This window comes from Hyperoodon ampullatus (genome assembly GCF_949752795.1).
Source record: "Hyperoodon ampullatus genome assembly, chromosome: 7".
Lineage (NCBI taxonomy): Eukaryota > Metazoa > Chordata > Mammalia > Artiodactyla > Ziphiidae > Hyperoodon > Hyperoodon ampullatus.
This window is the reverse complement of record NC_136920.1, coordinates 60,840,306-60,865,728: the sequence shown is the minus strand read 5'-3', so window position 1 is coordinate 60,865,728 and position 25,423 is coordinate 60,840,306. Positions and strand designations below refer to the sequence as shown.

The 25,423-nt window shown below is 40.6% G+C and overlaps 1 protein-coding gene across 2 annotated transcripts in view; it reads left to right on the top strand.

The window, feature by feature from the left end:
• Positions 1-25,423, top strand: part of RNF121 (ring finger protein 121) — a gene marked incomplete at its 5' end in the record, with an annotated part of 83,390 nt that overhangs the window by 2,145 nt on the left and 55,822 nt on the right. Inside the window, one exon of one of the 2 annotated variants that reach the window (XM_079709494.1) lies at positions 2,108-2,179. The exons of the other annotated variant lie outside the window; for it this stretch is intronic. Coding sequence (XP_079565620.1) covers positions 2,108-2,179 — 72 coding nt within the window. Of the gene's footprint in view, positions 1-2,107; positions 2,180-25,423 lie in introns of those variants that run through there. 2 annotated transcript variants of the gene reach the window in all.

The window sequence follows — 25,423 nt, the reverse complement described above, 5'->3', positions numbered from 1 at the left end:
AATATAACCTTTTGTCTGAAAATTCTGTGTGGATAGTTCTATCCTTTTCCTTGTGTGTTTAAAAAAGTAACTCTGAGAAGCAGAAACAGACATCCCTTCAAGCTCAAAAAAAAGGAGCGGTGGGCAGGGGTATGGTCTGGCAGACCTTAGTTTTGTGAGTTTCTTTCGATACTTCTATCTCCCCAGCTGTTTCTTAGTAGCCTTAACTAGCGAAAGAGAAGGTGAAATCCATCCTTTAATTTGTAATTATGGGGGTCTACTGTGTTTTATGCACTGGGAATCCAAAGATGAGTAAGACAGGATCTTGACCAATTTATAGTGTAGAGAAGAGACATGCAATACTAGATAATTGCTGTAACGGAAGTGTGTAACAGATTCAGTGGGGCACAAGAGACAAGCACTCAAGTCTGCTGGGGGATTCAGTGAAATCTTTATGATGGAGATGGGTTTGAGCTGAAAAATTAAAGGTTAGGTTTATAAAGAAGCATATGGCATCAGAGTTGCTCTCCTGTATTACCTTCTGCTTGGTAGAGAGACTATTGTGGAGCTCAGATTATAAAAGAGTAATGGATAACCTAGCTAAGATGCAGTAGGTTCTCCTTGCCACTTCTTTGGAAAGATTGCATGCTCTGATTTGTTCTTTAGGATATCGGGCCTGTGTTTTCCTATATCAGATGCCGTTAGCATGATAAGTAGTCTGGAATAGCAGCCATCAGTTTATTTATGTTCCTTTTCTTTTGTCCGTTTCATTATTACTTTCTATAGTATTTAGTTAAGGTAATTAAGGCTTTGCTCACTGCTTCTCCTGTTTTTGAGAGGTGAATAGAAAAGAGGGCTTAGGAAAAGAGCTACCAATAGAAAAGGCTGCTGTTTATTGAGCCCTTACCATAAACCAGCCCCTGTTTAAAGCCTACATTATCTCATTACTAACAGCAGCCCTGTGAACTAGTTGGTGTTCACCGCATTTTATAAATGAGACTGAGGCAAGAGAGGTTAAGTAGCATTCCTAGGATTCCACAGTTTGTGAGGGGAGGTGCAGATTCCATCCCAGGTCTGCCTGTGCTATACTGAACTAAGTTTTACACTGCCATGCTATACTGAATGCCTCGGTTCCATTGCTCACGCCAGACTCATCTTACCGAAGTAAACTACCCTTTTCTTAATATACAAAAGTCCCATCTCCAAAATGTGAAGCAGCATTTCATTCCTGAGAGATTCAAAGTGGGGGTTATCTAAAGGAATATTGGTTTTTCTATACAGGTCCTTTAATTTACCTATAACTTGATTCTGCTGAACCCCTGGTCACGGGGAGTGATGAGCCCAGTGGCAATTAGGAGATGAGAGATGGGTCTAGCCAGCTCAGGCTACGGCTAGGTATTAAACGCTATGATGACTGGCTAAGTTCTTCAACTTGCTAAACCACAGGGTGCTTGAGAATGTCAGGGAGGATAAAGCATGGGTACCAACTTGGAGGCCCAGAAGCAGATATATTCCTGGAGCCAGTGAGTTCCTTCTTGAAGGGGGAGCTGGCTAACCATGAGAAGAATTGGAGGCATCATCTTGGCACAGAGAGCTGGTTTGGGACCTAAGGTGAAAAAGCACTTCTACATCCAATCAGGGCCAGCCTGCCTGCCTGGCTAGTGCCTATGAATTCCGGATGTGTCTACTCCCAGTAGTTGTTCATCTGCCAAAATGATGTGATATCATGCAGATTAGTGAGTAGTTTCCAGCTCAAGTTCAAAGCAGGTATCTCACCCTACAGCTAACTTGAGTTTTTATTGCCTTTAGTGCGTAATTTGCCTCTTCTGGGCCTTGTTTTATTCTTGTTAAAAGAGGAGATTGGACTAGATTGGTGGTTTTTAAACCTTTAGTCATGAAACCCTTTATTCAAAAAAAAAATCTCACTTTGAAGCCTTGTGGTCCTTGAAGGGACTCAGAACCCCTTGAGTATCTCAAGCCACACTTTGAAAATCAGGGATCTTTCTCTTACTGCCAACTGATTGGGTGACCCTACTTTATGTTCCTTCAGCCCCCCTGTACTTCCTCTAACCCAGTTCTACCAAGCATTATTTTAACTGTCTGTCTTCCCCACTAGACTCTTAGCTACATGAGAGCGGAGTCCAAGTCTATCTTGCTCATTGTTGCAGTCCCTTCACTCAGTATGGTGCCTGGCATAAAGGTGATTATTTTTTTTGAGTAGTGGTAATAAGCTCCTCTCCTTAGTAGTATGTGCTTTTTTATTGAATGTTTACAGCATCCCTATGAGATTTGAACTATTGGACTAAGTCATGACTAAAGCTTTAACATACTGTGTACCATGTTTCTGATTACCGCCAGGTCTTTGTTCATGCTGTCCTGTCTGCCTAGAGTACCTTTCCTTTCCCCCGTGTCTTTCCAAATCCCACCTGTACTTTAAGGTTCTAGCCCAAGGCTCTCTTGCTTTGTAAAACTATTCTGATTTACAATGATATCTTCTTTCCTTGTGTTTCATAGTTTTCTCTGTGTTCATTTATCAATTCATCAAACTTTTTGGAAGCACCTTCTGTGTGCCAGGTACTGTGCTATGCTTGATCATACCAAGATGGATAATGTGTGATAACTGCCTTCAAGGAGTTCACAGACTAGCCTGGGTGGAGAGAGAGTGATAAATAAGTACAAAAATGTGTCACAGGTGCTGTGTCAGTGGAATATGTGTAGTGGGTACATCAAGGAGGAAGTAGCAGTCTATGTTATATCTTCTCTTCTCAGGGAGGCTGTAGATGTTCCCATCCCTTGCTTCTTCAAAGTAGTAATCTTGGACTGTTTTGTTTTGTTTTTTGTTTTTCCTCCTGTGGGTCTCTCCCTGTAGACATTTGATAAATGTTCCTTGTTTCCAGGGATTTTTTTCTCTAGGAATTCTTGGTTAAAGCCAAGATCTTATTGAAGGATTGACGCATGTGTGACTGAAGTTTAATCTTGGACATCTGACCATATATCTTTGGATTTTTTTTTTAAAGACGTGTAAAATGAGTAGTAGCATAATGTAGTGGGGAAAAAAACTAGAGTAGTAAACAATAGACATAAATTCTAGACTAGAAATAGCAGATTTTGTTTTATCGCAGAGACAGCCAAATGATAACAGATGCTTAGAAGGTTGTGTTGAGAAGGATTCTGAGGCCAGGGCTCAGCAGGAGAGTGCTAAAGGTGAAATGATATAGAGTACTTACTCTGTGCCAGGTCCTGGTGCCAAGTATTTTGTATGCATTATCTAATTTCATACCACAACCTTACAAGGTAGGTATTATTATGGTTATGTCCATTCTGCGGATATGGAAACTGAGGCATAGAGAGTTTAAGTAACTTGCCCACTGTCACACAGCTAGGTAAGTGACAGAGGTAGGGTTCAAATCCAAGATGACTCCTACATCTGTGCTTTTAACCACTCTGGGTGAGTACTATATGCTTCCCATACTGTCTTATGTTATGTTAGACATTTCTACTATATAAGTGTAGGACTTCATTTACAGAGGTGATTTGACTGGGGTAACGCTATTTGTCAGTCTCTCCCACGAGACTGAGTTCTCCTTGAAAGCCCTATCCATCCTTATATCCCTGGTGCCTGGCATATTCAATAAATGTTTGAATATGCCAACTCATGAAAGATTCCTTACCTTAATTCTTCATCTGTGAAATGATAGGTTTGGACTGGATGACCTTCTAGAGATTTCCCACAGCTTTGAAAGTCTTGGATCCCAGGATTTTACTGTGCCTTGTGTTTCCTACAATTTCTATTGGGTACTCGGTAGATACTAGGGAATGACCAAATGAAGATATAATTATTATTAATAATCTGTGCAAATAATCTTGGGATGAGAGAAGAAAAAAATGGTGATAGGGAAGTTATACACAAAAAGGCCTACATGTAACCTCCAATTCTGTAACCTTTGTCTTTTTGTGCAGTCAGAGTCTCATACTCTGGCAGACACCCTATTTGCAGACAGTCTTTCCTTCCCATTTGGTTTCCCATTATAAACCTCCCATCCCCAGCTTTTTTTTTTGGCTGTGCCACACAACATATGGGATCTTAGTTCCCTGGACCAGGGATCGAACCCACGTCCCCTGCATTGGAAGCGTGGAGTCTTAACTACCAGACTGCCAGAGGAGTCCCTCACTCTTACTTTTTGCAGTCATTTGTTTGGTTAACCCGTTCCAGAAGGAATTTAAGGTGTCCTCCTGTCAATAAAGGAGGGTAGGAGAGAGGAAGAAGAAATGAAGAGGAATGTTCTAACTTCTTGAGTGCAGGGACTATCTTTTTCATCTCTCCACATTCCTCAGTTCTTGGCGCATAGCAGACATTTGTTGAATAAATGAGAATGTTTGTAGATATGGATTCTACTCAGGTTTAAGGAAGTGTTGACTAAATTGCAAAGGTTAACTGATGCACTCTGTTCCGGCAATAACACAGTAGTGCCTGACAGTACTATTTGCTTATAAACTGCTTATGAAGCATTTTCGTTTTTAATTAGTGCCATATTCCTCCTTACCAGTGAGTCATAGGCACAGTATCTGAGGACCTGCTTTCCGCCCCAACAGCACTCTGTATAGACATCTATCAACACTTACCATGTTGTTTTGTCTCCCCCGTCGCGCAGTGAACTCTTTGAGGGGACAGAACCATACCATTTTTCATCTCTGTGTTCCCAGCACCTAATCTCTCTCAGTGGCTAGCACAGAGTAGATATTCAGATGCTTATTGAACTTGAGTCCTTTTTTTAAAAAATAAATTTATTTTATTTATTTATTTTTTGGCTGCGTTGGGTCTTCGTTGCTGCACGTGGGCTTTCTCTAGTTGTGACAAGCAGGGGCTGCTCTTCGTTGCCTTGCGTGGGCTTCTCATTGCAGTGGCTTCTCTTGTTGCAGAGCACGAGCTCTAGGTGTGCGGGCTTCAGTAGTTGTGGCACTCAGGCTCCGTAGTTGTGGCTTGCGGGCTCTAGAGCACAGGCTGAGTAGTTGTGGCACACGGGCTTAGTTGCTGCATGGCATGTGGGATCTTCCCGGACCAGGGATCGAACCTGTGTCCCCTGCCTTGGCAGGCGGATTCTTAACCACTGTGCCACCAGGGAAACCCTGAACTTGAATCTTAAATCTAGTCCATCCACCCATGTTGAACACTCCCAGCAAGTGATCACCTCGTCTGTGTTTAAATCCCTCTAATGATAGGGAGCTTATCATTCTGTGGTCAGCCTGTTCCCTCTTTGAATTCCCCTGTTGCAATATTCTTCATACTGGGCTAGAATTCTTATTTCTGTAGCTTCATCTTTTTAGTCCTCCTTTTCCAGATCCTGCTTCTTTGCATCTTTGACCCATGGAGGCACATGCACTGACAGAGAATGCCTCTCAGGAGTTTAGTCTCAGTCCACCTGAGGCTATTTGTCCTAAAAGCTTACTCCGTGAAAGCCAACCCAAGATAATCCATCCAGCATCATTCCTCTTCTCTGTTTTATTTTTGTGTTTTCCCTTCTTGAAGTCATTTGTTATCTCTCTGCTCCTCAGAGGAAAATCTGTAGGTAAACATAAACTCATTAGTTCCCTCTAAAGTGCAGCTTTCCCAGGAGGATGCTGAGTTATGACCATGGGGCTTTTGGCCCTGAGCAACTAGGGAGAACCAGTGGGGTAAGGGGAAGCTGGAAGCAGAGAGCGTAGCCCTGCCAAGGTTTGTGTTCCCTCTGCCCTCCTTCCCCCTTCCCAGTAGGATATTCTCAATAACTGAATGTGTCTGTTACTAAGGAGGTCTCCAGTGGCATTTTATTCCCCATTGCCCATAGGATTGAACCTAACCTCTTCTTGAGCCTGTCATTTAGCGCCTTGCAGAAGCAGACTTTTCTCCTTCTATTCTAATGATAACAAATAATAGCTAACTTTTTTAGTGCATACTGGTATAATGCCAGGCATTATACCAAGCATTTTACATACATTAACTCTTTTAATTATATTTTAATACTATTATTGTCTTCACCTTCCGGATAAGTGAAAACTGAGGCACTGCCAAGTAATTTATTCAAGGTTGGATAGCTTGTAAATAGACTTGGGATTTGAACCTGGTGATGTGACTCCATGATCTCTGTTGCTGGTGTACTCTATAACATGGATTTACTATTTTCAAAATTCACCATATATTTATTGAGCATTTAATTTTGCCAGATACTTTATTTGGTCTTAGGAATTCATAAATGGTTAAAGAGACTATCTGTGCTCCAAAAGAGTTTATGGTCTAGTGGGGAGAGGGACCCATCAAGTGATAATGCCGATGTAGTATGATGAGTAGAGCTATATACAGGTATCACAGGTGCATGGGAGGAGTGTGAAAGTGTATTTGGGAGAGTTAGGGGAGACTTCAGAGATGATATGTCATTGGGCTGATCCTTAAAAGAGGGGGAAAGTTTATCATATGGCTAGGAGGCCAGTTTACGCCAAGCTAAAAGCACATATATGAAGGAGTGGAAGCATGATATCTTTAAGCATACTATTAAACATACTATTCTCCACTAATAAAACATTTAGTGATACCTGCTTGCTTTGTGCAAGCTACCGTGTTAGGTACTTAGGTTGAGAGGAAAGACGCTAATTCATGTTTCATACCTTCAAGGAGCTTACACAGTTTAGTTAGAAAAATAGTACATGTAGTCCTGTTGGAAAGGCTATAATTATAAAATAAGTTCTAAATACCTTATCAGTTGAAAAAAAAGTGCTGTTTGGGAAGTAAATCTCATTGGAGGGGTTAGGGAAGACTTCATGGAGAAGGAGCCACCGGATGGTTTAAATTTCACTGTAGAGAGCATCAGGAATAAAGACCCCAAGTAAATGTGAGAAAGAAGGATGCGTTTGGGGAATCAGCAAGTAAGAGAGGACTAAGTACTAAATCTAGAAACATGGGTTGGAGCCAATATGAGGTTGACTTTATTTTATTTTAAATATTTATTTATTTATTTATTTATTTATTTATTTATTTATTTAGGCTGCGTTGGGTCTTAGTTGTGGCACGCGGGCTCTTTTGTTGTGGCACGCGGGATCTTTTGTTGCAGTGCGTGGGCTCTTCACTTAATTGTGGTGCACGCGCGGGATTCTCTCTAGTCGTGGTGCGTGGGCTCCAGAGCATGTGGGTTCTGTAGTTGCGGCACGTGGGCTCTCGAGTTATGCTGCACCCTGCAGCATGTGGGATCTTAGTTCCCTGTCCAGGGATGGAACTGGCGTCCCCTGCATTACAAGACGGATTCTTAACCACTGGACCACCAGGGAAGTCCCGAGGTTGACTTTAAACACCAGGTTGAGGAGTTAAGATATATCCATTCATTCCTTCAGTCAGCAATTATTGAGTGCTTGAATATGCCAGATATGGTGCTGGGGACACAAACATGGAGACATGGCTCCTGCTTTCAGGGGGCTAATAGTCACATAGGGAAAGATGGACATGGAAACAAATGATGGTAGTATATTATAAGTATGTGTTATGTACTGTGGTGACAAAGGAGGGAGTGATTAACTCTGCTTGGGGGAATCATTAAAGACTTAACAGAAAAGATGCTTGAGATGGTTCTTGAGGAGTAAGTGTGAGTTCAGTAGGTAGTCAAAAGTCTGTGAGGTATGGAAGAGTGGTCCAGCAAAATGAAAAGATATGCAAAGGTTTGGAGGCATTAAACAGCCTGGAATATTCTGGGAACTGTAAGAATGCCTGCATTACTGGAGTATAGGTTAAATGTAGAGGGATAGCAGTGAGTGATAAGGTTGGTGAGGCCTTTCTAACAACATAATAAGAAGCTTGGGCTTATAACATGTTCAGATCTATGTCTCAGAATGATCAAGTCTGGTAGAAGTGTGGAAGTTATTTTTGGAGGGCTCAGCTTGGGGAAAGGAGAAGAAATTAGTTGGGAGTACTGCAGTTGTGTAAGAGATGGTGGGGATCTGAGCAGGAGCAAAGGCAGTGAGGGTGGAGAAAAGTGAGTGGCTATAAAAATATTAAATAGCAGTGCTTCCACTTTTTTTTCCCCTTTCCATTCCACTCCCTAATTCATTCACTCACACATTCATCAAGCATTTATTAAGTATGTAATCTGTATTGTTTATTCATTCTTTCCTTCTTCAAATACTTGCGACTTCAGGATGTCAGGAATATTCCTAGGTCCAGTAATTCAGCAGTGAACAGGACAACCAAGGTCCTTGCTCTTGTGAAGTTTACTTTTAATGGGGGAAACGCAAGTAATGAATAAGTAACAAGCAGGATAACTCCAAATGGTGATAGGTGCTCTGAGAAAAGTAGGGTGATAGGATAGAGAACGACTAGAGGAGAGGTGCTACTTTCAATATGGTGGTTTATGGAATGCCTCTGAGGAGGTGATATTTGAACTAAGACCTGAATGAAGAAGACTTAGCAATTTGAAGATTTGGAAGCATACATGTGTCAAGTGGAGGGAGAAGCAAGTATAAATTGGTGGGAACGAGTTAGGCATGTCTTGGGACCAAAAAAGAAGGCCAATGGGACTGAATTATAGTGAGCAAGAGAAAAATAGTACCATGTGAAGTCAAGGAGTTTATCAGAGTCAGATCTGTAAGGCCTTGTAGATACTGCTAAATTTGTTGAATTTTATTGAGAGTACAATGAAGATTTTGGATGGTGTTAAAAATAGGAGTGAGGTGAGCTAATTTGCATTTTTCAAAAAGATCTTTCTGGCTGCTTTGAGGAGAACGGATTCTAGGAAGGCTTTCGAGGAGGGCAATTAAGAGACTTGCAGTAGTCTGGGTGAGAAATGATAGTTTTGGAGTTTGGGGGCGGGACGGGTAGGGTGGCAGAGATGGAGAAAAGTGGATGAAATTAGAATATGTTTTGAAGTAGAGCCTACAAGACTTGCTGGTGGATTGGATATGGGATGTAAGGGAAAGAAATAATCAAGCTTGACTTTTGGGTTTTATGAATTTGTTTTGCTTTGACTTTAGTAGTTGGCAACACCATGCCTGATGTTATTGTGTACTGAAACAGGACGGACTGGGAGAAATTTTTGTTGGGCGGTGGGGAGGAAATGCAGAAAAATTTTGGCCATGTTAAGTTTGAGATGGCTATGTAAACATCTAAGTGGTGGTGTTAATTAGGCAGTTGGAAATATGAGCTTAGACTCAGGGGAGAGGTCCGGACATTGGTCTGGGTCTCTGAAGATCTGGCTTTTTAATACCAGCTCTACCACACAGTTGTTACGTGAGACAAGTCAGTACTACACTCTGAGTTGCAATGTTGTCAGCTTAAAGTAATAATAAAGTTATTTGTTATGCCAGCCTTATGTATATGGTGGGAAAATCCTTTTCATTCATTTATCCATTCATCAAGTATACCCTGAGCATTTACAAAGGCACTGCCTTAGCTGTGAAGGATAATGAAGACATAGGCCCTACTCTCAGGCTGCTCATAGTCCAGTGGAAGAGTTAGTGAAATAAGCAGATGTAATAACTGCTGTAATACAGAGAAGCACAGAGCTCTCTGGGAGCACAGAAAATGGTGGGAAAGGGATCAGGAGAGGCTCCCCAGAGAAGTGGCACTTTAGCTGATGTGGAAAATGACTAGAAATTAACCAGCCAAGGAGAGAGGCGGAGGGCCCTCTAAGCAGGAGGAGCAACATGTGCAAGGTGGGAGGTGAGAGGGCGAGAACAGCACTGACAGGTCACTGTATAAGGTATAGTATTATTGGAGCATCCAAGTAGAAGGTGGGGCGTAATGAGGAAGTAGGAAGACTGGAAAGGGAGGGAGGTGTGAGATGATGTAAGGCCTTATATGCTATGCTAAGGAGTTTGGATTTTATGTGTAGTGGGTGATTAACAGTGGAAGAACTTTAAGCACTTAGGTGAGTGACATGGATCAGATTTGCATTCTAGAAAGATCACTCAGGGGACAGAAATGGAGAAGGGATTAAAGAGGCAGGGAATGGTGGCTCAGTGGTTAAGAATCCGCCTGCTAATGCAGGGGACACGGGTTTGAGCCCTGGTCTGGGAAGATCCCACATGCCGCAGAGCAACTAAGCCCATGCACCCCAAGTACTGAGCCTGCACTCTAGAGCCCGTGAGCCACAACTGATGAACCCGTGTGCTGCAACTACTGAAGCCCATGCTCCTAGAGCCCGTGCTCTGCAACAAGAGAAGCCACCGCAATGAGAAGCCTGTGCGCTGCAACAAAGAGTAGCCCCCACTCACTGCAACTAGAGAAAGCCTGTGCTCAACAACAAAGATCCAATGCAGCCAATAAATAAATAAATAAGTAAGTAAGTAAGATGTAAAGATGATAGCCAGAAAAAATAATAATAATAAAGAGGCAGGGAAAGACATACCTTAACCCAGGCAAGTAGGGCTTCCAGACTTTCTAATTCCAAAGTGCATGTGCTTTCCAGTGTATTATACATAGTGCAGGGGAGCATATGTTAAGTGCCAGGCAGACTGGAGTAAGATCATGGCCTTGTGTGGTCACAGGAGAGGTTACTCTCAATGCTGTCATGGAGGGCACTGTGTGGCCTACTGAGGAGTTCTTCCTTTCTCTTATAGGCAGCATTGGCAAACCAGAAGATTTTGAATTTGAGTGACACAGTGACTAGCAGGAATGGCATGAAGTTGAAGGGCCTAGATTATGTTTGTAGCTTGAATAATATTATGGAAAGGAAGAGATGTTAGAGACATTTCCTGCCTCACTGACCTAAGCCTTCTGGTGCAACGAGCCATGTTCTTCAGTTTTTCCTTCTCCCCAAAGCTTCCTTCAGTCCTATTTGTATTCTGTGTTAAGTTTGGAAAGTATTTACTGTTGGCTATTAATGATCACGCAGGATTTCATGTTAGTGCTTAAGAGGAAGAGTCACTTTCTAATTTAGAAACCACAAAGGATGGAGCACCTTTGCCAGCTGTACATCTCTGATGTGGTCCATATACCAGCCTGTCTCTTTAGATCAAGTTTGAGCTCCTTAAGGAGAAGAAAGGGCACTTCAGGCAAAGCCAGCATGTCAGTTAGTGCTGTCATGTGCTTGATATCTCCCACTGGCTAAGGGAATGGAGGGAGGGGGCCAGTTTTCTAAGTAATAGAGCATTTTGATGACTACTTCTGAGTGTGGGCCACTGCAAGAATGGCTTATATAGAAGTTGCTTCTTATTCTCAGAGAGCAGCAGCTGTCTCAGGGGTAACTGGTAGTAGCCAATATAAACAGGTAAGTTCTGTTGCTTTCAGATGGCTTTCCAAGTTCCTCTGGATTCTTTTGCAACATCATCCCCACTGTCTGTTCAAGTGAGAGTTACTCAGTCTCTGTGTATTTCCAAGGTGTGTGCTTTGTGTCTAGTGCTAGGTGTGAAGTGTGAGGGAGATGCTAAATGAGTAAGGCATTATTCTTTTTAAAAAAAATAAATTTATTTATTTATTTTTGGCTGTGTTGGGTCTTTGTTGCTGTGCGTGGGCTTTCTCTAGTTGTGGAGAGCCGGGGCTACTCTTCGTTGTGGTGCATGTGCTTCTCAGTGCAGTGGCTTCTCTTGTTGCGGTGGCTTCTCTTGTTGCACTGGCCTCTCGTTGTGGAGCATGGGCTCTAGGCACGCGGGCTTCAATAGTTGTGGCTCGTGGGCTCAGTAGTTGTGGCTTACAGGCTCTAGAGCACAGGCTCAGTAGTTGTGGCACATGGGCTTAGTTGCTCCATGGCATGTGGGATCTTCCTGGACCAAGGCTTGAACCTGTGCGCCCTGCACTGGCAGGCGGATTCTTAACCACTGCACCACCAGGGAAGTACCTAGGGCATTATTCTTTTTTTTTTCTTTTTTTTTTTTTTACATCTTTATTGGAGTATAATTGCTCCACAGTGGTGTGTTAGCTTCTACTTTACAACAAAGTGAATCAGTTATACATATACATATGTTCCCATATGTCTTCCCTCTTGCGTCTCCCTCCCTCCCACCCTCCCTATCCCACCCCTCTAGGTGGTCACAAACCACCTAGCTGATCTCCCTGTGCTATGCGGCTGCTTCCCACTAGGTATCTGTTTTACGTTTGGTAGTGTATATATGTTCGTGCCACTCTCTCGCTTTGTCACAGCTTACCCTTCCCCCTCCCCATATCCTCAAGTCCATTCTCTAGTAGGTCTGTGTCTTTATTCCTGTCTTACCCCTAGGTTCTTCGTGACATCTTTTTTCCTTAAATTCCATATATATGTGTTAGCATACGGTATTTGTCTTTCTCTTTCTGACTTACTTCACTCTGTATGACAGACTCTAGGTCCATCCACCTCATTACAAATAGCTCAATTTCGTTTCTTTTTATGGCTGAGTAATATTCCATTGTATATATGTGCCACATCTTCTTTATCCATTCATCTGTCAGTGGACACTTAGGTTGTTTCCATCTGGGGCTATTGTAAATAGAGCTGCAATGAACATTTTGGTACCTGACTCTGAATTATGGTTTTCTCAGGGTGTATGCCCAGTAGTGGGATTGCTGGGTCATATGGTAGTTCTATTTGTAGTTTTTTAAGGAACCTCCATACTTTTCTCCATAGTGGCTGTACCAATTCACATTCCCACCAGCAGTGCAAGAGGGTTCCCTTTTCTCCACACCCTCTCCAGCATTTATTGTTTTTAGATTTTTCGATGATGGCCATTCTGACTGGTGTGAGATGATATCTCATTGTAGTTTTGATTTGCATTTCTCTAATGATTAATGATGTTGAGCATCCTTTCATGTGTTTGTTGGCAATCTGTATATCTTCTTTGGAGAAATGTCTATTTAGGTCTTCTGCCCATTTTTGGATTGGGTTGTTTGTTTTTTTGTTATTGAGCTGCATGAGCTGCTTATAAATTTTGCAGATTAATCCTTTGTCAGTTGCTTCATTTGCAAATATTTTCTCCCATTCTGAGGGTTGTCTTTTTGTCTTGTTTATGGTTTCCTTTGCTGTGCAAAAGCTTTGAAGTTTCATTAGGTCCCATTTGTTTATTTTTGTTTTTATTTCCATTTCTCTAGGAGGTGGGTCAAAAAGGATCTTGCTGTGATTTATGTCATAGAGTGTTCTGCCTATGTTTTCCTCTAAGAGTTTGATAGTTTCTGGCCTTACATTTAGGTCTTTAATCCATTTTGAACTTTTTTTGTGTATGGTGTTAGGGAGTGTTCTGATTTCATTCTTTTTTTTTTTTTTTTTAAGATGTTGGGGGTAGGAGTTTATTAATTAATTTATTTATATTTGCTGTGTTGGGTCTTCGTTTCTGTGCGAGGGCTTTCTCTAATTGTGGCAAGCGGGGGCCACTCTTCATCGCGGTGCACGGGCCTCTCACTATCGCGGCCTCTCGCTGCGGAGCACAAGCTTCAGACGCGCAGGCTCAGTAGTTGTGGCTCACGGGCCCAGTTGCTCCGCGCCATGTGGGATCCTCCCAGACCAGGGCTCGAACCCGTATCCCCTGCATTAGCAGGTAGACTCTCAACCACTGCGCCACCAGGGAAGCCCCTGATTTCATTCTTTTACATGTAGGTGTCCAGTTTTCCCAGCACCACTTATTGAAGAGGCTCTCCTTTCTCCACTGTACATTCCTGCCTCCTTTATCAAAGATAAGGTGACCATATGCGCATGGGTTTATCTCTGGGTTTTCTATCCTGTTCCATTGATCTATATTTCTGTTTTTGTGCCAGTACCATACTGTCTTGATTACTGTAGCTTTGTAGTATAGTCTGAAGTCAGGGAGCCTGATTCCTCCAGCTCCATTTTTCGTTCTCAAGATTGCTTTGGCTCTTCAGGGTCTTTTGTGTTTCCATACAAATTGTGAAATTTTTTGTTCTAGTTCTGTGAAAAATGCCATTGGTAGTTTGATAGGGATTGCATTGAATCTGTAGATTGCTTTGGGTAGTAGAGTCATTTTCACAATGTTGATTCTTCCAATCTAAGAACATGGTATATCTCTCCATCTATTTGTATCATCTTTTTAATTTCTTTCATCAGTGTCTTACAATTTTCTGCATACAGGTCTTTTGTCTCCTTAGGTAGGTTTATTCCTAGATATTTTATTCTTTTTGTTGCAATGGTAAATGGGAGTGTTTTCTTGATTTCATTTTCAGATTTTTCATCATTAGTGTATAGGAATGCCAGAGATTTCTGTGCATTAATTTTGTATCCTGCTTCTTTACCAAATTCATTGATTAGCTCTAGTAGTTTTCTGGTAGCATCTTTAGGATTCTCTATGTATAGTATCATGTCATCTGCAAACAGTGACAGCTTTACTTCTTCTTTTCCAATTTGGATTTCTTTTATTTCCTTTTCTTCTCTGATTGCTGTGGCTAAAACTTCCAAAACTATGTTGAATAAGAGTGGTGAGAGTGCGCAACCTTGTCTTGTTCCTGATCTTAGTGGAAATGGTTTCAGTTTTTCACCATTGAGGATGATGGTGGCTGTGGGTTTGTCATATATGGCCTTTATTATGTTGAGGAAAGTTCCCTCTATGCCTACTTTCTGCAGGGTTTTTATCATAAATCGGTGTTGAATTTTGTCGAAAGCTTTCTCTGCATCTATTGAGATGATCATATGGTTTTTCTCCTTCAATTTGTTAATACGATGTATCGTGTTGATTTGCGTATTTTGAAGAATCCTTGCATTCCTGGGATAAACTCCACTTGATCATGGTGTATGATCCTTTTAATGTGCTGTTGGATTCTGTTTGCTAGTATTTTGTTGAGGATTTTTGCATCTATGTTCATCAGTGATATTGGCCTGTAGTTTTCTTTCTTTGTGACGTCCTTGTCTGGTTTTGATATCAAGGTGATGGTGGCCTCGTAGAATGAGTTTGGGAGTGTTCCTCCCTCTGCTATATTTTGGAAGAGTTTGAGAAGGATAGGTGTTAGCTCTTCTCTAAATGTTTGATATAATTCGCCTGTGAAGCCATCTGGTCCTGGGCTTTTGTTTGTTGGAAGATTTTTAATCACAGTTTCAATTTTAGTGCTTGTGATTGGTCTGTTCATATTTTCTATTTCTTCCTGATTCAGTCTTGGCAGGTTGTGCATTTCTAAGAATTTGTCCATTTCTTCCAGGTTGTCCATTTTATTGACGTAGAGTTGCTTGTAGTAATCTCTCATGATCTTTTGTATTTCTGCAGTGTCAGTTGTTACTTCTCCTTTTTCATTTCTAATTCTATTGATTTGAGTCTTCTCCCTTTTTTTCTTGATGAGTCTGGCTAATGGTTTATCAATTTTGTTTATCTTCTCAAAGAACCAGCTTTTAGTTTTATTGATCTTTGCTCTCCTTTCCTTCATTTCTTTTTCATATATTTCTGATCTGATTTTTATGATTTCTTTCCTTCTGCTGACTTTGGGGTTTTTTTTGTTCTTCTTTCTCTAATTGCTTTAGGTGCAAGGTTAGGTTGTTTATTCGAGATGTTTCCTGTTTCTTAAGGTAGGATTGTATTGCTATAAACTTCCCTCTTAGAACTGCTTTTGCTGCATCCCATAGGTTTTGGGTCGTCGTGTCTCCATTGCATTTGTTTCTATGTGTTTTTTTATTTCCTCTTTGATTTGTTCAGTGATCACTTTGTTATTAAGTAGTGTATTGTTTAGCCTCCATGTGTTTGTATTTTTTACGGTCTTTTCCTGTAATTGATATCTAGTCTCATCGCGTTGTGGTCGGAAGAGATACTTGATACAATTTCAATTTTCTTAAATTTACCAAGGCTTGATTTGTGACCCAAGATATGATCTATCTGGAGAATGTTCCATGAGCACTTGAGAAAAATGTGTATTCTGTTGTTTTTGGATGGAATGTCCTATAAATATCAATTAAGTCCATCTTGTTTAATGTATCATTTAAAACTTGTGTTTCCTTATTTATTTTCATTTTGGATGATCTGTCCATTGGTGAAAGTGGGGTGTTAAAGTTCCCAGCTATGAATGTGTTACTGTAGATTTCCCCTTTTATGGCTGTTAGTGTTTGCCTAAGACATTATTCTTGTCTTCAAAGCAGTTAAAGTTATGTAACATCCATTTAACATTTATTGAACACATACAGTGTGCCAGATTACATGCTAGTTCTTTGAAATGGAAAAATTAGTAAGAATCAGATGATCCTCAGACCACTTAGGATTGCTAAATAGGAAAAAATATTTGCAAACCGTATATCTGATGAAGGACTTGTGTTTGGGATATGTAATGAACTCTTACAGCTCAACAAGAAAAAGATAATTAATCCAATAAAAAATGAACAAAAGATCTGAATAGACCAAACGATCTGAATAGACCTATCTCCAAAGAAAATATATAAATGGCCAATAAGCACATGAAAAGATGTTGAACATCATTAGCCATCTGAGAAATGCAAATCAAAACTACAGTGAGATACCACTTCATACCCACTATGATGCTATTATCAAAAAGACATAATAACAAGTGTTGTGGATGTGGAAAAATTGGAATCCTCATACACTGCTAGTGGAAATGTAAAATGATGCAGCTGCTGTGGAAAACACTTTGGCAATTCCTCAAAAGGTTAAGCGTAGAGTTACCATATGACCCAGTAATTCTACTCCAGATATATACTTGAGAAAGAAAAACGTATGTCCCCATAAAAGCTTATACACGAATGTTCATAGCAATATTATAATAGCCCAAAAGTAGAAACAACTCAAATGTGTATCAGCTGGTAAATGGATAAATGAAATGTATATCCATACAGTGGAAGATTACTTGTCAAGAAAATTGAGTGAAGTACTGATACATGCTGTAATATGGATGATCTTTGAAGAACATTATGCTACATGAAAGAAGCCAGTCAAGGGACTTCCCTGGTGTTGCAATGGTTAAGAATCCGCCTGCCAGTGCAGGGGACACAGGTTCGATCCCTGGTCCAGGAAGATCCCACATGCCACAGAGCAACTAAGTCCATGTGCCACAACTACTGAGCCTGCACTCTAGAGCCTGTGAACCACAACTGCTGAGCCCGCGTGCCACAACTACTGAAGCCCACACGCCTCGAGCCCATGCTCCACAACAAGAGAAGCCACAACAATGAGAAGCCCGCGCATCGCAACTAAGAGTAGCCCCTGCTCACCACAACTAGAGAAAGCCTGCGTGGAACAACGAAGACCCAACACAGCCAATCAATCAATCAATCAATAAACAAACAAATAAAAATAAATTTATTTTTTTTAAAAAAAGAAGCCAGTCAAAAAAGACATCATATTATATGACTTCATTTACATTAAAGGTCCAGAATAGACAGATCTATAGAGATATAAAGTAGATTAGTGGTTGCTTAGGTCTAGGGATAGGAATAGGGAGTTGGCCAGTGGGCTTGAGCTTTCTTTTTAGTGTGATGGAAATGATTTAAAATAAGATGGCTGTACAACTCTATAAATATATAAACAGTAATTGAACTGTCCACCTGATATGGATGCTATACCTCAACAAAGCCTTAAAAATAAGAAAGGATCCTTGGCCTCAAGATGATTAGAGTCTAGTGAGGGAAACAGAAACAAGTATAAAAAGTAATAAATGTGACCTTAGAGGTTTGTGCAAATTGTAAATTTCTGCAGGAGAACAGAGGAGGAAAGGAATTACTCCACCTGAGGAGATCTACTAGACTCTTAAGCTCCTTGAGAGTGAGAGCTGTTATTTATTGTATCCCCTGTCTAGAGCTTAACATATGATCAGTTAACAGTTGTTGAATGGGTGTGTGAATGAATAAAGTTGGAGAATGTGTCACAAAGGAGGTGATATTTGAGCTACCTCTTAAAGAAGGAATAGAAATGAACTAGACAGTGAAGGTGAGGAAAGAATTCTAAGGAGAGAAGACAGCAGCAGCCAAAGCACTGAGGGAAAAAAGGGAAGAGCACCTTAGAGTGGTAGGTGGTTTAGTGTGGCTGGAGTAAAAGCCATTTATTGGAGGTGGTGAGATAAGTAGCTGGTTACATACCACATTATGAAACACCTTGTGTGTCATACAAAGGAGTTTGGACTTTAATCCAAAGGCAGTAGAAAGTTATCAAAGTTTGTCAAAGTAGGGGGCTGATGCAGTCAGATGTGTGTCTAATAAAGATTACTGTGGCTGCTCTTGTTACGAATCTGTACTGGCAAGATTTGCGTCAGGGAGATCACTCGGAAGTCACTGCAGGTCTAGGAGAGAGCACGAGATAAAGTCTGAACCAAGAAGGTGTGGCAATGAAAAATTGGAGGGAGATTTCATAGGTGGGTAGATGTGATCAGCACATGGATAGTCCAGATTTAGGGCTTTAGGAGTTTCATAGAAAGCTGTAGAAAGTTCTGTTCTGGAAGGGCTCTGTAAGAGGTGACATCTGGGTTGGATCTTTAAGGATGGGTAGAAAAGTATAGAGTGTATTAGAGGCTGGAGTGCATATAGGAAAGAGGAAGAGAGGAGGGCCAGGTGGGGAGGAAGCCAGTCTGAGAAATATGAATTTTATGGGGTAGGAATTGAAGAACCAAAGAAGTGTACATTAGGTGCCCCCAAATTTGATAATTGTTGAATGGGAGAGAGGTCGTTAAACTATTCCTTCCACTTTTGTATAAATTTTAAAAGTTTCTTTAAAAAAGCTTTCCAATTCAGCTGGCCTGGAGGATGTGCTTTTCTGGTGATGGTAGGAGGGGTAGGAGTGGAGGGCAGACAGCAGCCACAGCAGTTATTTTCAGCCAGCATCTACTCTGACTCCACTGCCTACAGTGTGCTGTCCATGTCAGGCTTTTCAGTTAGGCTAAGCATAACCAATGTCTGCGTGATCCCCAGCTGACTTATGAGGTCTGAAAAGTGAGGTAGTTCCACTTTAATTTATTGGCCTGGAATTCTTGCCAGGGCTAAGGAGTTGGAGAAGAATGTGAGTGAGAGAGGAATAGGGAGCTACAAATAGGGGTAGCCTGTGAAACTTTGGACTTCACTTGTAATCCTAATCACTCAGCACACCATAGTATCTGTCCCCACGAGATACAGGCAGCCAGCCTGGTGGTTTTGCTGTACCAGGTTCAGGAACTAACTAATCTCTCCTTTCTCTGGGCTTACACAGCGTTTTGTTTATACGTCAGTGGTTATCCTTATCATATTATGTTTAATCTGTCTCACCCCTACCCCCTGGACTGTGGCTACCTCAAGGGCAAAGGTTGGGCTTATTCATCTCTAATGTTTTGTGAAAGAGTGAAGTCTCTAGCTGCATGATTGATCATTCTGTAACTTGACAGGAGCAGCTGAGACCTTCTTCATTAGATGGTAAGTTTTATAAGGGAAGAGACTTTGTTTTATGCTTGTCTTGTGATTGAATGAACAGATATTTATGGGCTGTCCAAGATGCCAGGCACATGCTTCCTATGACTTTGGTGTTTGTAGGTCATGACATGTCTGTTTCTTTGTTTGCGTTTGATCATGAATGTATCTAAACCTTCCTTGAACACAGAATACACATTATTGGCAAATGATTGCCCAATAACTCTATAGTGCTCATAGGAGTAGAGTGAGGTTAGCTTTTCTGTGTGGATTTAGGCAGTGTGAGATTTAACCTCATGCTGCTTGATCAGGCCCAGTAGAGAACAGAATCTCAGAAGCAGCAGAGCTATGTGATTTGGCAGCTGGGGAGAGAATTCTTGGTGCATAGCTGTGGGGAGACAGCAGGACTCAGGGCTGACTTATCCAATAGGCACAGTACCCAGGGGCCCATAAAAATGTCTTAACTTCTTTTAATCAGAAGAAAAAATGAATATAATTCATCTTGGATTATATTATATCAATGCAGTCATAAAATATATTTTAAAATATTTTTCTAATAGGGAAAGGGTTCCACAAAGGCAAAAGTACCTAGGGCCCATGAAAGTCATAATGTGGCACTAGCAGGACCTTGTGACTAGTCATTGGCTTGGCCATTTGTGGCCCTAAGCCCTGACTCTGATTTCTCCCATAAGGTCTGTGATCCTCTCTCCATCACTCCCATCCCTATGCCCCATAACGGTGATCTTCAGTGAGTCGTTTTTCTCCTTTATATCTCATTTGTGCCTTCTGTAAAATGGAAACAATTGTGCTCCCTCTGCTGAGTAAATTCATGCTTTTAAAACAACCTAATTATTTCATTTTAAAATCTGTCTTCTCAAGGGCAGGAAAAAAAGTCTGGTTCATCTTTGTATCTCCATGCCTAGCCCAGAACCTACACATTTAGAACAGAAGTACCTTAAATGAGAGTTGAGTAAATGAATAAATGTGTCAAACCTCACAGATAGCTTCAGAGGCTTTCTTTAGGCTTTTTCTTTCTCTATGGTATGATTTACATATGTTCTTTATGGTATTGGATATATGGTATTATATATCTCCAGCTACCTTTTTAGTCTTTCTCAGGTTCTGTCAGCAAAATTTATAGAGCTATGTGGACACTTAAGAAAATGATGTGGAAAACAAGAGTGTTGCACCATCTTAGAGAGTTAAGAGCCAATGTGAACAATCAGGTACACATGGGGAATGAATAGTCTTTTCAACAAATGATGCTGAAACAACTAGATAGCCACATGCTAATAGGACTCCTGCCTCACACCATATACAAACATTGACTCAAAACAGACCAATGACCTAAATGTAATAACTGAAACTATAAAACTCTTAGAAGAAAACGGTTATAAATCACTACCAAATTAGGTAACGATTTCTTAGATATGACACCAAAAACACAAGCTATAAAAGAAAAAGTAAATTGGGTGTCATCACGATGAAAAACTTTTGTATTGCAAAGGATACCACCAAGAAAGTAAAAAGACAACCCACAGAATGGGAGAAAATACTTGCAAGTCATATATCAGATAAGGGATTTTGTACTCAGAATATATAAAAACTTTTACAACTCAACAATAAAAATATAAATAACTTAATTTTAAAAATGGGCAAAAGAGTTCCAATAGGCATGTAAGAAGCTTGGAAATCACCATTCTGTCCTAAGAACAAGTAAAAAGTTGAACAAACTGAAAAATCAACAATTCTTAGATTTTTAAGAGAAGTAAGGTCATAGGGCAAAAGCAAATTGCTGCCCCCCAAATTGGAGAGACGAACAGGTGAATACAGAGAATCACAACTTACAGAAGCAGAAACCTCTGTGGGAACCAGTGCTGGAGAAGGGAAACCTGGATTGTAATTGATGAATTGCTGGAGGCTCAGTGTGGACAACTCAGAGTTAAAAAACTCCAGGGCGACTCAGTCATTGAGGGCCCCCCACAATGACTTCTCGTATATCTATCAGGTTCTTACACTGAGTATTGAGAAAAACCCTTTTGTGCTTTGGGCAGGGGTGGGGGAAAGGAGCCATTTAAAAATACTACAGAGCATTCTGTTCTTCTTAAGGTCTGCCATCAGGGGAAACTTTAACCAGAGCCTAACCTGTTGGGGTTTTATCAGAGCCTAACTGACCCAGGGGAAAGGAAATACCCATCTCTAGTCAGCTCTAGCCTTTCATCTTGGAGAACGGAAATACCCAATTCCAGTCCACTCACACCATCATGTCCCACCTAAGAGGGGTGGGTGAGGCACTGAGAAGCACTTGTGAAGTTCACATTCCAGAGGCACAGACTCACTAAAGGACTGAAACCCAATCCTAGGACTATAGAATGCTTCCCCTCCCTCAGCATACCACCACATTACTAAAGGTCTATTTATAGCAGTTCCTTTTACCTGGTACATCATGCCCAGCTATCAAGAAAAAATTACAAGGTATACTAAAAAGCAAAAAACACACTTTGAAGAGACATACCAGGTATCAGAATTAGACCCATCTATGGCAGCGATCTTGGAATTATTAGACAGGGAATTTAAAATAAGTATGATTACCGTGCTAAGGCTCGAATGGATAAAGTAGATGACATGCAAGAATAACTGGGCATTGTAAGCAGAGAGATGGAAATTCTAAGAAAGAACCAAAAAGAAATGTTTAGAGATCAAAAACACTATAACAGAAATGAAGAATGCCTTTAATGGGCTTATCAGGAGACTAGACATGGCTGAGGAAAGAACCTCTGAGCTTGAGGATATTTGAGTAGAAACCTATAAAAGTAAAAAGAAAAAAGACTAGAAAAAACAAAATAACCAAGAGCTGTGGGACAACTACAAAAGTAATGTATGCTGCTGTGATCTGAATGTTTGTGTTCCCCCCAAATTCATATGTTAAACTCCTAATCCTCAAGGTGATGGTATTAGGAGGTGGGGCCTTTGGGAGGTGATTAGGTCATGAGGGCAGAGCCCTCATAATTGGGATTACTGCACTTATAAAAGAGGCCCCACAGTTTCCTAGCCCCTTGCACCATGTGAGGACATAGCAAAAAGTCAGCTATGAACCAGGAAGCCCTCACCAGACACAGAATCTGCTTGTGCTGTGATCCTGGACTTCCCACACTCCAGAAATGTGAGAAGTAAATGTTTGTTGTTTATAAGCCACCCGGTCAATGGTATTTTATTATAGCAGCCTGAACAGAGTAAGACAGATGCATCATGAGAATACCAGAAGGAGAAGAAGGAGAGAAACAGAATATTTGAAACAATAATGACTGAGAATTTTCCCAGATTAATGTCAGACACCAAACCACTGATCCAGGAAGTTCGGAAAACACCAAGCAGGATAAATGCCAGAACCCCCCAGTAAATCTAGGCATATCATTTTTCAAATGATAGAAAATCAAAGACAAAAAATCCTGAAAGAAGCCAGAGGAGACAACACCTTTAACCTACAGAGGAGCAAAGATGAGAATTACATCCAGTTTATCCTCAGAAACCATGCAAGCAAGAAGACAGTAGAATGAAATGTTTACAGTGTTGAAAAAAACAAAAACCCCACCAGCCTAGAATTCGGTATCCCATGAAATTAGCCTTCAAAAGAGGAGAAATAAAGACAGACAAAAATAGAGCAAATTTATTGCCAGTAGGCCTGCCTTGCAAGAAATGTTAAAAGAAGTTCTTTAGAGAGAGGAAAATAATGGAAGTCAGAGCCTCAGATCTACATAAAGAAAGGAAGAGCATTGGAGAGGGAATAAGTGAAGGTAGAATAAAAACATTTATTTTACTAATTCTTTTTTTAATGAGTGATTGTAAGTTTTATTGTATCTTAAATGTCATTTTCCATATGTTCATAGCTAATATATAGAAATACAATTTTTGTGTGTATGTTTACATTGTATTCTGCCACCTCGTTGAACTCTCTTATAAGTTCTAGCCTTTTTTTTGGTAGATTCTTTGGGATATTCTATGTAGGCCATGATGTCATCTGCAAATAAGGGGCAGTTTTATTTCTTTCTAATCTGTACCTTTTATTGCCTTATTTTTCTGGCTAGAAACTTCAGTATTATGTTGAATAGTAGTGGTGAGGGTGGACATCCTGATATTTCGGATCTTAGGGGGAAAGCATTCAGTCTTTCACCATTAAATATAATGTAAGCTATAGGATATTTGTAGATGGTCTTTTATTTTATATATTGTGGTTTTTTGTTTGTTTGTTTGGTTTTTTTTTCTGCACCACACAGCTTATAGGATTTTAGTTTCTCGACCAGGGATCGAACCTGGGCCCTTGGCAGTGAGAGCATGGAGTCCTAACCACTGGACCACCAGGGAATTCCCTGTTTTACATATTGTTGATTGATCTAACAGAATAGTTTTTTCAGAGTAATAATACCAACACTACATTTGACTATGTATGTTTGTGTGTATGTATTTATGGATAAGTGAAATGAATGACAACAATGAAACAAGGGATGAGAGGGAGGAATTAGGATTATTTTGTTGTTATAAGGTACTCAAACTATCTGTAAGGTGGTATAGTATTATTTGAAAGTGGGTTTTATTATTTGTAACTGGATACTACAAACTAGAGCAACCACTGAAAGAAGTAAAAATAAAAGTATAGGGAATTTCCTGGCAGTCCAGTGTGCTTTCACTGCCGAGGGCCTGGGTTCAATCCCTGGTCGGGGAACTAAGATCCCACAAGCTGCACAGTGAGGCCAAAAAATATTAATAATAATAATTTTTTTTAAAAAGTATAACTGATAAGCTAAGAAAGGAAAGAGAATATAATCATATAATATTCTCAGTTAAAACTATAAAAGGCAGACAAAGATTGGAAGACAAAAATAGAAACAAAGAATAAGAGCAACAAATAGAAAACAGTAATAAATATAGTAGATGCTAATCCAACTATATGAATAATCACTTTGAACGTTAATGGTCTAAATGCATCAGTTAAAAAACAGAGATTGTCAGAGTGGATAAAAAATACAAGACCCAACTCTATATCTAAAAGAACCCCATTTAAATAAAAGGACACATATAGATTAAAAGTAAAGGAATGGGGAAAGATATATCAGGCTGACAATCAAAAGAAAGCAGGAGTAGCTATATTAATTTCAGATAGAGCAGACTTCAGAGCACAGAAAGTTATCAGGGATCAAGGGGAGCATTACAGGGCTTCCCTGGTGGCGCAGTGGTTAAGAATGTGCCTGCCAGTGCAGAGGACACGGGTTCAAGCCCTGGTCCAGGAAGATCCCACATGCCACGGAGTAACCAAGCCCATGTGCCACAGCTACTGAAGTCCGCGTGCCTAGAGCCTGTGCTCCACAACAAGAGAAGCCACCGCAATGAGAAGCCTGCACATCACAATGAAGAGTAGCCCCCACTCACCGCAACTAGAGAAAGCCTGCACACAGCAACGAAGACCCAATGCAGCCAAAAATAAATAAATAATTAATTAATTTTAAAAAAGAGGGGCATTACATAATGATAAAGAAGTCAGTTCTCCAAGAAGACATAACAGTGTCTTAATGTGTGTGTACCTAACAATAGGGTGTGAAAATACATAGGGCAAAAAATGATAGTATTGCAAGGAGAAATAGATGAATCCACTGTTACAGTTGGAGAATTCAACACTCCTGTGTCACAAAAGGGCAGATCTAGCAAGCAGAAAATTCATGAAGGCAGGGAACTCAATGACACCATCAATTAACTGAATATAATGGATATTTATAGACTACTTCATCCAGCAACAGCAGAATGACAATCTTCTCAAGTTCTCATGGAGCATTCACCAGGATAGACCACATTGTGGGCCATAAAATATACCTTAGGGCTTCCCTGGTGGTGCAGTGGTTGAGAGTCCGCCTGCCGATGCAGGGGGCACAGGTTCGTGCCCTGATCTGGGAAGATCCCACATGCTGCGGAGTGGCTGGGCCTGTGAGCCATGGCCACTGAGCCTGTGAATCCGGAGCCTGTGCTCCGCAACGGGAGAGGCCATGACAGTGAGGGGCCTGTGTACCAAAAAAAAAAAAAAAAAAAAAAAAGCCTTAAATTTAAAAGAATAAAAATCGTTTATTTTCTGCTCTCAGTGCACAATGGAATTAAATCAGAAATCAGTAACAGGAAGATAGCTGGAAAATCCACAAATACTTGGGAGGTTAAATAACATGCTGCTTAAA